General features: G+C 32.8%; 1 protein-coding gene across 1 annotated transcript in view; it reads left to right on the forward strand.

Annotated features, from left to right (window-relative positions):
• The window catches only part of LOC129219666 (large neutral amino acids transporter small subunit 2-like), a 93,942-nt gene that overhangs the window by 37,055 nt on the left and 43,819 nt on the right, over nt 1-13,068 (forward strand). Inside the window, exons 4-5 of the mRNA XM_054853942.1 lie at nt 4,556-4,600; nt 9,767-9,890. Of these exons, the coding sequence (XP_054709917.1) occupies nt 4,556-4,600; nt 9,767-9,890 (169 nt within the window). The remainder of the gene's footprint in view (nt 1-4,555; nt 4,601-9,766; nt 9,891-13,068) is intronic.

Below are 13,068 nucleotides of genomic sequence, written 5' to 3' on the forward strand. Positions count from 1 at the left end.
CCGGTTTTACCATTTTACCAACTTGATTTAAGCTACTAAAGCTATAATTTTTTGAAGACTTTTGTTGAAAGGGTCAGGGGCGGACTGTGTCCCGGAAGAGGGCGCCAATCTTGGCCTCCAAAGAACACAAAAACAAGGTGGCAAAAAAAAAAAAAAAAAACCGTCTTGTGACTGCCGATAGAAATGAAAACTTAAAACTACAAAATAAATTTGGTGCGTTTGATGCGCGTGTGTGGTGTGTGTTTAATTTTCACTTAAAATTAATTGTAGTTTCAAAAATTAAAATTTTATAATTTGTAAATTCAAAATATCAGCTACAGTCTAGTTTTTACATTTATCAGCAAACCGAGCATCAATTATATACATTTATAAATTGTCTATTTCAGTTCCTTTACAAAGTAAATATATTTGAAAATAAATTCTTAGTTTGTGTTATTCCGTTTTCCTTGCATAAAAGTGATAAACAATACACATACTGAACTTTCCACATAATCAATTTACTGTATTACCCCTCTTTAGTCGACATGTCGAGAGATTAACCAGCATGATACCGGGAAATTGGGATAGCAAAAAAAAAAAAAAAAAAAAGGAAGTTGCATCAAAAAATAAAATAAATTAAATTAAAAAATACAATGTTTGAATGATAAAGGGGGTTCAGGCTTAAGGGCGCATCAGCCCGCGGGCCAGTCCGCCCCCGGAAAGGGTTAATGTTTCAACCAGAAAACAAAATTTTCCACATGTCGGAAATAACTCTTTTTATTTCTTGTCTCTCTTTCTCTCTTTTGAAGCTATGATTTTTATGGGACGTAGTGACTGACAGTCGGATTGCACTGAAAAAAGAAATAGACGTAACAAAAGTCCGCCGTGCATGCGCGGAGCTTAATTTACATAATATATCTGTAGTTTAACAATTTTTCTGTAGTGAAGCTCACGTTGCGCAATTGAGTGGGATATGTTTTTTATTATCAGTTTTAAAGGGTAGTCACTGGATAGTGGACAAGCCGAGAGAAGCTAATATTGAATTGATAAGTTTAACTGCGTAACTGAGGTTTAATTGTATTTGTTGTTTCAATGTACTTTCAATAATAAATGTTGTTCAATAAAATGGCTTCTGTCGGCCAGTCCTGCGACAGCCGTTTTTTTTTTAATGTTAAAAAACACATCATTCTCTCGGTTAATCTAGAACCACCAACCCTTTAGTCTGCAGCCGAACGCCATTTTTCATAATTTAACTGCATATTTTACAATAATGTAGAACGCATAGAGTAAAATAGAGAGGCCACGCTTTACCAAGAAATTGAAGCTGGAAGTTGCACCGATGTATCAGGATTATCAGTTTCTTGCTAAAGATTGTGGATACATTTTGATTCAAAACATTGCATTATTGAATCTCAGTTGGTAGTTAAGATATTGTTGTAAGTTCATGAAGCACATTTTTCAAAACGTGAAAACGTGAATTAAAATGTAAACCAATCCACCAGCCACCTTTTATTCGGTTCTTTTGCAAGATTGGTAATCAACCGTCCTCGCGAAGTGACCACGTTATCAAAACCTCACTCATTTTCGCACCGATGCATTCTGGCTTAAATTTCATCTCCTTTTTACCACACACGTGTCCTCTCTTTTAAAATTTCTGTACTCTATGATAGAACGAGATATTTTGATAAATTCAAATCAGCTCTCGAGAGTTGATGCCAAACAGTAATTTCAGAATCTTTCAGTCATACTTCAGCTGAATACAGCGTTGCTCACTTGTTTTGTAAAATGAAATACAGAAACTGATGTTATAGTTTGGCCAGCAAAGTACTTTCTATTGTTCCTTTTGAAGTCAAATGTCCTAAAATACATGGCAAAATGTTAATCCACCATGGCTCAAATTATTCTAAATAACTGCTGCATAGTTTCTCCTAACTTTTATCATTATCTTATAGGGGGAAGAATGATTTTCAAATCTGGATGACAAAATACTAAGTATTAAAATCCGTGGACTTTTTCACAACATTAAAAACTGACACATTATAAATGAAGGATAATTAAACACAAAAACATATTTGCACTATAAGAATTTATAGCATGAAATCAGCAATTACAATCCATTAGCATTTGTTTCAATATATGGCAATATTTTAACAAAGCAAAAAAAAAAAAAAATTTTAAGGAGTGCAACTTGTATGGTTTCTAGGAAGCCATAAATAGGTTGATAGCGAAGTGTTAAGAATAGTTCTCTCCGAAAAGTAATCGGAAGTAACTGACGCAGCGACCGGTTTATACTGCCGTCGCGTGTTGAAATCAAGTTATATAATCCTCTTAAAGGATAAATTTTTTCTTTCCTTAATAACTACATGGCCTTTTCACGAAATTTGAAGAAAATGAAGGATACGTGTTTAAATTTGCAATTATTACCAAGAACAACAACATAAAATGTCTATTTAAAAAGAATCACGGAAAGTGAATAATAGAAAATTGAATGGTTTTGTCAGAATAAATTTTTGCTCATAATGAATTTCATAATATGCGTTCCTCTGTCTGTCTGACCATATTTTAAGCAAAGATAAATAAATCCTTCGACTGATTCCCAAACTTTGGTAAATAGCTTTAAATAGTACATTATAATAGAATGACATATAAATATGTTTTTGACCAGGCATGACCATTGGCTTTACTTCTCTTTGCATCGGGAGTGGCGCTTTGCTTGCCCTAAGCCACCGTTTTAATAAGCAACCTTGTGTGTGTCTGCATGCTATCGCTTTGAGAACAGTCGGGAGTTAGGACTCAAGCGAGGTATTGAAAAAATCAGAATTTTTCACAATACCCATTTGGACCTGTCCTTTTTTTTATAGCACTCTAATTAATGAAGACATAAATGTAAATACAGTTGACATTATTTCGCAAATCTAATGGTAAAAAAATTCTAAAACATTCTGAAATTTTTGCTGCCATTCAAAAGCGCAGAATATTTTGCATAATAGGAAATTTGTTCAGAGCTTCTAAGCTAGTTATAACTTGCGTTATAGCCGTTATAGCCTTTATTTAGTACATAATCTGAGGCTCTTTGCTGCTACAAATTCTAATGTTCGTGCTCTTTTGGGTGCCATTTCTATTCCGCATCAGATTAATACTACTCAGTGATTAAAACTTTTATCTCATTATGTGTTAGAAAATAAACTTTTAAATAAATGTTTAACCCCTGCTTTTTCCTTTAAAAAAATTCTTTATTGTTGGACGTTTTTACTTCCTTTTACAAAATGGAAATATTGTATTCTTGAAAAAAAATTTCACTCAAAAATTGGCCTTAATTTCCATTTTTCTCACCCCCGAATGAATGTTGAGTTTTTTCGCCGACCCGACCACACATAGATGACACCCGAAATATTCAGTTTGACGATCCCCGAGTTAATTTCAACGAATTTTCTCGTGCGTATATATGTGCGTATGTGTGCATGTATCTCGTATAACTCAAAAACGGTATGTCTTAGAAAGTTGAAATTTGGTACGTAGACTCCTTGTCGGGTCTAGTTGTGCACCTTCCCATTTGGTTGCATTCGGATGTTTCTAAGAGGGTCTTTTGCCCCTTTTTGGGGGGAAATCATTGTTAATTTCGATGTAAACTCAAGTGTTGTTATAATTTGTCGGACACTTGCGATACATCGCCAGTCTTTTGGTCGCAGAGTTTTGTCGCCAACTTGGTGACAAATTTGGCAATTTTTTTTTTTTTAATTTGGTTTCAATTTAGCCACTGTTAGTGATATTTAGAGGGTAAACAATTGAATCACATTAAAATTGCCAATAATGGGGAGATGACATTAAATTGGAGTAAAAGAAGTCATGTGATGCACACATCAGCTCGTTTGCAAGTGTTTTTGCATGCGTTTGGGGCATCGTTATCTAATTTAAGAATTTCTTTGTAAAAATGATATTTAGTTTAACTCATTAAGTGCGTTTTGTTTATTTTTTTTATTTTGTCAGCTTAAAATGACTTTTAATGTTGCAGTTTTTTAACAGCATGATTTTTTTAAGTAGAGTAAACACATTGCTTTTCGGCATGTCACGATTTTGCATAATCGTTTGGAAAAAGGAAAGAAAGAGTTATAATTTAAATGTTTACATCTTGAATTCAAATTCTGGTTTTCGTAATCACGAGTTGCTATTGGACCTTAAACGCTGGGTCTCTTGTTTCTACAAATGGCTCCAGTCGCCCAAAATCGACTTTATTTTATACGCTAACCTCTCGACTTCACACAAGGGAGAGGAATAAGGCACTTTTTGATTACTTGTAGGGAAAAAAGAAGAAAAGAAAGAAAAAAAAAAGTTGCTTTAAATTCAAGACCATTGAATATTAAACATCATGAAAATATGGGGCTAGCTGTTACTTAAAACGATGAACTATTACTTAAACTTAGTTCTTCAAATTTTCTTTAAGTACAAATCCGAAAGCAACCAAAAATCAAGGCAGTTTTTTTTTTCTTGTTTTGATTAATATTTCATTAAATTTGTCACAATAATGTAGAATGAACTTAAATAAGAATTTACACTAAGATGATGTATTCTGTTTTAGGAATTACTTAAATTTTGTCACAGGCGAGTTGAAAGACCCGTACAAGTAAGTATTCTGTAATTTTTATCAATTTAATTTGTAAGACATTCCCTGAATTTCTACCACTATGATTCTGAACGTAGCATTATCATGAAGAAAAACACTTGGTAACATTAATAAATATGCATGTGTGTTATGTATAAGTTAGTGTAAAAGTCTTAAATCTGATCAAAGTCGACATAAGCCGGCAAGCAAAATGCATTTCCATCAAAAGAAATACAGTAAAACCTGTGAAGTTGCCCACCCTTGTAAGTTGACCACCTGTCTAAGTTGACCGCTTTTTTCAGGCACAGAATTAGATTTATATCATATAATTCCACCTCTATAAGTTGACCACCTGTTTAAGTTGAACACTGAAATAGTGCACTGCAAGTGGTCAACACACACAGGTTTCACTCTAGTGATGCTTCAAACTGCGTTTGAAAGTAAAATCACATTAAAAAAAAAAGCTAATGATGCTTCGAAATTCTTTCGAATGCGTAAACATGTAGATTATTGACAGTTATAAAGACATACGAAAACCAAATTAGACGTGTACATCATGATATATTCGCAAGCTTATCTTAACGTATTATTTATTATAACGTATCTTAATAAGTTATACTGAATACTATCGACAGTTTTATTGCAATTTTATGCATATGCGCTGTCTTATACACTCGATATATTTGTATTTAAAAATTTCTATGTAAGTGTCATGGAGTGTTGATTTCAAGCAGGTGAGTAAAACTCAAGCAAAATGCAATTGCGACTGAAAAGTGAATGGGGGGGGGGGCGAAAAAAAAAAAAAGAAAACGACAGGTAAAAGCCATAGAATTTTTAGCGGCGGCAAAAAAATGAAGGAGAAAAAAGCACAGAATTTTGCTAAGGATGGTCTTGAGAGCATATGAGTGGTAATTGATGCAAATCTAACTGCTTAACTCACGTTTTTCTTAAGATTTTGATGACTTATGTACATAACTCTTCTCGAAGAAATACTTAGACATGAATTAGAATTACATTATTTACCCCTAAGTATTTTGAGATGTCACCAACACTTGGTAATTTCATTATGCAAGTATGGCTTGTTTAAGTAAAACAATTGATTTACTAATATCTAAATATAAACTAAAAGTTACTGCTTGTGCTAAATAATGTTTCGTGAACAGATATACAAAGTAAAATAAGTATATATAATCTAAAAATTTTGACACTTTTGCTTTTTTTTTAATAATTTGTAGTTTTGGTTTCTAAATTGAAAAATAAAATAAATGAACCATAAAAAGGGGGGGGGGAGAGAGACGTTTGCCCTCCCAAATCGCTGCCATTGGACGGGAGTTTACCCTAGGTAAAGCGATGTCGTTTCAGTTATTTTAGATACGTAGATACTGTAACAGCAAATGATCATTTTTAATCATTTCTAGATTATTTTTTTTACAATATTTAATTAAATTCATTTAGACCATATTTTTCGATTTCATTTTGAATTAGTATTTTTAAAAAAACACATCACAATTTTTAACAGTATCTGGAATTGTTCGACACTGCACACGTTTTGCACTGCATAGGTAACTTTTTTTTGATGATAGCTTCATGTATTTTGGTTCAAAATTTAAAATATTGTGCTTCAATGGTGCTTTTTTTTTTGTGTGCGAATGGAAAATCTGCGTAACCAAACTATAGCTTATAGAAATATGGAGTAGTCAACTATTGAACAAAGCAATTAAAAATAAGAAAAAAAGACATTAAAAATACATATAAAATAATTCTTCAAAACTAACCCTTGGTAGTAAAACCTTAATTATTCAGAAACAAATTCAATGTTTATTTATTTATTTATTTATTTTTATAGTTCAAGTTATTCTCACCTGCAATATGAACGCATGTGACAAGAAACACTCGAATCATTAGTTTTAGTTTTGAGAATCCTAAATAGAATTATGGGTCAGTAAGGAATCTAGCTTCACTGTAAAAAGGATTCAGAAACGTTTCTGGAAAGTAATGGGCAGCTAATGTGCCCAATTTCTGCCTGGAACATATCTCGCAAATCCCAGGAACGTTTTCCGCTAAAAATCAGTAACCTTCCTGAAATTATCCTTGACTCTGTCTGAGAAATCTGGAAACCTGAACTGTTAAAGCTAATCTGGAACTTTCAAGGGAAATTCGATAGGTTTTATGTAGCTAATTCGAACCTTCCTCAGCTACTAAGCAAGTTCCAAAAGCATCAATTCAACTATTGCCACAGAAGAAGTGAAAGTAAGAACCAATCACCTCTTTTTCAAAGCTGAAGCTATCCAGAGAGCTTTTAGTCAACCTGGATGGGTTATATAATCAGGGTTGCCAGATTTAAGAACAGTAAATACGGGACGGGCATCTAGGCCTAGGATTGAAAAGGGGGCGAGAGAATATTTTTGAGGAGTCTGTTCATGATAAATATGAAAAATTCAATCGTAACAAAGCCTTACATCTCACAAAATGTCGCCTATTAAAGTATAAAAATCGTTTTCATTGCGATCGACGACGCATGCGCAGAGGCATATTTCCAACATTATTCAATGAGCAAAGAAAAGGCTATTTTACGGGGAAGTAGCTGAAAATCTGTGTAATCCAGAAATGTTCCACGTAAATAATCAGTATGACGTTTCGGAATTTTTTTTAGTGTTCTAAAGATTAGCGAAATTAAAATACCGTTTAACTTTTTTTTTTCAAATTAAGTATTTCATTAGGCATGGCGTTCAGAACCAATTGAGTCAGTGAGAAGCAAAGGGATGTAAGTGGACAATTTAAAGCTTCGAGTAGATCCGCGTTAAAGTTCAGATCCTACGTAGGCTTTCATTTAAAAAAAGAAAAGTGTAAATCATGCCGTGCTAAAGTACCTACTAGGGAGACTAGCAGAAGAGAGGTTATCCAATCGTTTGTACTGGTTATCTCCAAGTTTTAGTTTTGTCACTTACATCCCTTTGCTTCCCACCATGGGTGCCCATCCCTCCTAAGTTCAATGGCGCAAATTCCCCCCCCCCCAAAAATTTTTCTCAACCCCTTTTTCTCTTTTTATTTTTTATTTTTAGCTTTCTTTTTTATTTTATTTATTTTTAAAAATATTTTTTATTAATTTATTTTCAAAAAATAGTTTTTATTTATTTTTTAAAAATATTTTTAAATTTATTTTTAAAAATATTTTTTAATTTATTTTTTAATATTTTTAATTTATTTTTAATTATCATTAATATTTTATTAGAAAAGTACTGTGCTACACCAATAACAGTACCAAAGACCATATACTATCTCTTGAGCCCCAAGACAGATGAGGGGCTCATCTACCATTTGCACTGATTATCTACAAAGTTTTAATTTTATCATTTACATCCCTTTGCTTCGCACTTCCTCGATTCGTGACAAGAAAAATGTCCAAAAAAAAAACTGATCTGCGCCTTCGGCATATTGGTAGCGACATGTTTGAATAAAAAATTACGGCTTAAAAGCTCTATGCAAATTATGTCTTGAGTTTTGAAAGTGTAATTTCGTTTATAATGAAATTAGAAAAAAAAAAAAGCAACACACCCATTGCAAAGAACATGTTAATTGAGTAATAGATATGGGCGAAAGAGTCCTTTCGGTGTGTTCGTGCATGACTGCAGGTAAACGAGTGTCAGTTACCGTATGATCTCTTGTCGGTTTTCACGGAAATGTAGGTTTCTGCATCAGTAGGCACTCAATGCCAAATCAAGGATAAGGTTACCCTTTATGAGGTGTTGGTTTCGTTTTCCTTTGTGATTTCAGATTGTTTTCCAGAATCTTTAAACTATTACTCAGCGAAAAGAAAGTTGAGCAGTCTGGCACCAGTTTGGTGCAACTGAAAATTAATGCAATTGTTTTTTAGGACTTCTTGAAGTCCATATTACAATTTTTTTTAGTTGCTTCTAAAATTGACCCACATACATTTTGATGATGATAAAAAATGCAAACTCATTAAGTATGAACTATGGTAAATACTTTGAGAGTAGAGAAAACGGATTTGATTTTAAAAGACAAATAATAGTATGTCTTTGAGAAAATCTCATGACAATTGTCAACATCAAAAGTTGCCCTTTCTTCTTTTTTTTTTTTTTTAATTAAATTCGAGAGGAGGATAACAAAACGTATTAATCGTATTTTACTGTTTCCAGACCCATCAATTCTAATCTTTCCAGGGGGGAGGGAACAAACGATATAAGTTCAATGCAAAAATAAAACACGTCCACTTATCTGTTAATAAAGTAACTTCTCAAGGCCGGAAGGAGGGTAGTTAATTGCACCTTCTTAACTAATTCCCTTTATAGACGGACCTGGCTATACTTTAGATATGCTTTTTTGTTTTAAATCGATTTTGGAATTCTAATTCTAGCGTAATTAATCTGTCGACGTCTTCGTATTTATTTTCAATTTCGGGGGCAAAAATCCACCCGCGCCTTTAATTTTCCTGCAAATAAAAAAGTTTTTTATGTCAGTTGGAATGTGGATAACAAACAGTAAATATTAAAAAAAAAAAAGATTAACAATGTTTTCTTTCCTTTTTGGCAGCCATGATGGTACTCTTTCTTGCTTATTTCTCTTCTCTTTCTTCTCTTTTTTGCGTAAAGTGGCTTTTCCAATCTTGTGTCTTCCCTTCGTTTGCGCTTCTTTCCCTCTTTTGATACGTTTGGTGTGTTTTTGGTTCATGGACCTGTTTCTTGTTACCTATGTTTTTAAATTTGCGATCATTTCAGCTCCCCCCCCCCTCCCATCATTAGAGACGTAGAGACGTGGGTCATTTCATGTGAAATTTTGTTCATTTTTTTAAAAATATTTATTTATTTATTTTTAATTATTATTTTATTAGAAAGGTTCTGTGCTACCGCCAATGACATACCACATACAAACACACACAAACTGAATAAATAAATGAAATATAAACAGAATAAAATAAAATAAATAATTTGAATAAAAAAGAAATCTATAAATAAATTTAAATAAATAATTTTAAAAAATTAAAATATCCCCCCCCCCACGCAACTTACATCATAATCCCTCCCTTTGGGCCCCTCCCCTGCTTTGATAGCAAAATTCAAATGGCAGTAAAATTTAAAACACAACAACAAATGCTCTAATGACAATTTAACTATTTACTACTTTTAGTTACTGATTTAATCCTACTTTAATTTCTTTTATCTGCAGAAATCTTCCGAGAGCTATCTGGATTGGACTGCCGCTAGTTACTTGTGTCTACGTTCTCGTGAACATCGCATATTTTGCTGTTGTCCCGTCAACCGAATTGCTAGCTTCCCCTGCCGTTGCCGTGGTAAGGAAATTCACCCTTTTCTCGTTCAATTAGTAGGTTCTGAAATTCTTTTTGACGAAGCATTGATTGGCAAATTCTTAACGATTCTAAATCAAATTCGCGAATCAGTCTGAGTAGAAATATCAGAATACAAAGTGTTTCGGTTACATGTGTTTTGTGTCTTATCCTCGTATAAATAATAGCCGATGATCGAGTAACCTACATGTTTCAACAATGAAACTCGCGCCACGGCATGATAATTTGATAATGTGTTTTGGTAATGTTTAACCTGCAGGGAAAGGCTTTATTGTGAAAAGCCTGTACTGGATCCGGTGACTTAACAGTTTTACTGGTGAGACTGTGACATTTCAGGGAAATGAAGAAACGAAAAAGCGGTCAACTATGAACGCTACTACTGGAGTTTAGGGTTAATCCATTGGAGTTAGGGTTACATTTTCAACTATGAAAATATCACCGAACAGACAAAGGCTCGTTCAAATGTAGAAGCAATTTTCACCTGTCATAACTTAACGGGTGACTTTCTAGTGTCATGAGATTCAATAAATTATGCTTTTTTTTTTTTTTTTTTTGGAAAATTTACTAAGGGGCTTGAAAAGTTAATCATTTTATTTTTTTATACATTTTATTTTTTTAAGTATAGGATTTTTAGTTAGACCGAGAAATCTTTTTTCTCCACTCATCGTTTCGACTACTTTTGTTACTAGGGTAGATATTGTCTTATTAAATTTTCAATAAAAATGCCTAAATATTTCTGCTTAATAACGCAAAAAGCAAAATTTCGAAAAATAGTTTGTTACGAAAAATTAAAACTCAAAGTTTTAAAACATGAATAGTACTTGGGTCGTTGCCGGGGCGAGAGGGGGGAGGGGGATTTGAGTGGAGAATTTACGGATATAGCCATCTCCAAAACTCAAATTATTCACTTTTGACCGAACAAAAGGACTAAAACTAGCTTTATCCACCATTTATTTTTATTTCTATCTACCCCACTGAATGATACGTTTAGTCAATAAAAACTTTTCTTCTTCAATCAAAGTGTGTAGCAATTCGTTGTCAATTGGACTTAGATTGAATGTTACACAGATTCATTGTTCATTGATTCACTGCGCGTTTAGGTCTAAAAAATTCAAGTTTCTAATTTGTCGCCAGTAGCCTGCAAACACTTTTACATTAAGAGCCTCTATTTTATCATTAATACCCACTTTTTCCAGGACCATTTTTATTTAAAAAAATTTCGGTTGAATGTTAGTTAAACTAAGCCGCTAGACTAAGACCTTTAGTCTCCAGAGGTGGCGAAAGGCAAGTGATTATTTTAAAGTCTAGCGTGGTTCACATTTTTTGTGGTTAAAATGTAGCACTGTCTTTGTAGATAGTGATGTATTTGTATGATAATTTCTACAATCAAAAATGACATGATTACAGTCAAAACATACGATTTAACTCCCAGGGGTGCCCACAGGGGGGGGGGATTATGGCGCAGGTTGCGTCATCAAAATGTTTGGGGGGAGGGATTTGAAATTTTTTTAAATTTACTTATTTAAATTCATTTATTGATTTATTTTTAAATCGTATTATTTATTTTACTTTATTTTATTCTGTTCATATTTTATTTCATTTAGTTATTAGTTGCTGCGTGTGTGTGTATTTTATTGGTGTAGTACAGAACTTTCTAATAAAATAATAATTAAAAATAAATAAACAAATAAATAAGTTTAAAAATAAATACATTTAAAAAATTTAATAATAAATTAATTTATTTTTAAATAAATCAAATTAAAAAAAGAAAGCTAAAAATAAAAAAAGAAAGAGGGTTAAGAAAAGTTGGGGGGGCATTGAACTTGGGGGGGATGGGCACCCCTGTAACTCACATGTAGTTGGAGCAAACATAACCTGGCAGCGTCGTAATGCTGTGATTAGGATCTGCGTAGTCTTCACAATGCTAGTAAACTTTGCCCAACTACAGTTGTGATCAATCTATATTTTTTATCGAGAAAGAATTACTTAAAAAGCCTTAAAATCATTAGAATGAACATATCGATCAATGAAAGCGATGACTTTAGACCACGATGAGTTTGCGAGAAAAAATTAGACAAAATAGTTGTCGCATTATGACTGCAGGAATATTTCTTTAGTGTTTACTTCAAAAATCAATCTTATTTTCTCAGTGAATCCCATGTTTTTAGTAATAAAGGAAGTTGCGGATGTAAACTATATGAAAAAAAGAATAAAAGTTCTTACTTACATGGAAAGACTCCCAAAAAATCTGAATGTTGAGCATTTATTAAAAATTATCTTGCCACAAAAGATTTTCTCTACCTGAACTTCTGAAAGAACTTGTTGCTTGCTGCGTGTTGTTGCCATAGAAACGCTTCTCCTAGATTAGAGGTTACCATAGCAATGAAAAGGCATTCGAAAAGCGTGAGGGGAAATTGTTTCTGTTACGAAATGGGAAGTCAGGAGACATTTTTGCTTTTCATCTCACCTCCTTAATGACTATAGGAATGCAGAGAATTCGAAATTTAAGTTCACGCCGCCGTATTTTTGTTTTTTTCCCTACCCTTTTTTTGGAAAAAAAAGAAAAAAAATTCTTCTCTTGTTTTACTGAAATATCCGACATCGGTATTTTCTGAAATTAATGAAAATATTCAAACTCATTAAAAGTAGTAAAAAAAACTTTGATAAAATTTAAAACCTAAAACATTTACTCGATCCAAAAAATTACTATTATGTGGGCTATAAATATTTAATTTAGTTCTTAAAAATCTAGTCATTTAACTGTAGGGTTTAGCAACGCTTAAATTTGTTAGTTCACTTTTTCCTTTTTTTAACATTATTTTACTTAAATGAAGTGTGAAAATTTATCAATTCGCAACTCCAACGAACTATAGGGGGCACTGCAGTCACTGTCTAATGGCCGACTTAAAAACTAAAACAAACGCATGTGGTAACGAAGAAAATGCTAAAGTGTTGTGATTTTTGTTCGTATGTATGATATTTTTCGCTTTATTCTTTTTAAATTAATTTTCAAAGTCTTGTGGATATTCTGGCCCACGTAGAAAGAAATGAGAATTCAAGAAGCATTACTAAACGTCAAAGATTAATGCAAACTTCGTAGTTCTAAGCAGCTATTTCCACGATGTTGAATTCGATATTTATCAATTCTTGATAAAACTAAATA

This window comes from Uloborus diversus, chromosome 4 (genome assembly GCF_026930045.1).
Source record: "Uloborus diversus isolate 005 chromosome 4, Udiv.v.3.1, whole genome shotgun sequence".
NCBI lineage: Eukaryota > Metazoa > Arthropoda > Arachnida > Araneae > Uloboridae > Uloborus > Uloborus diversus.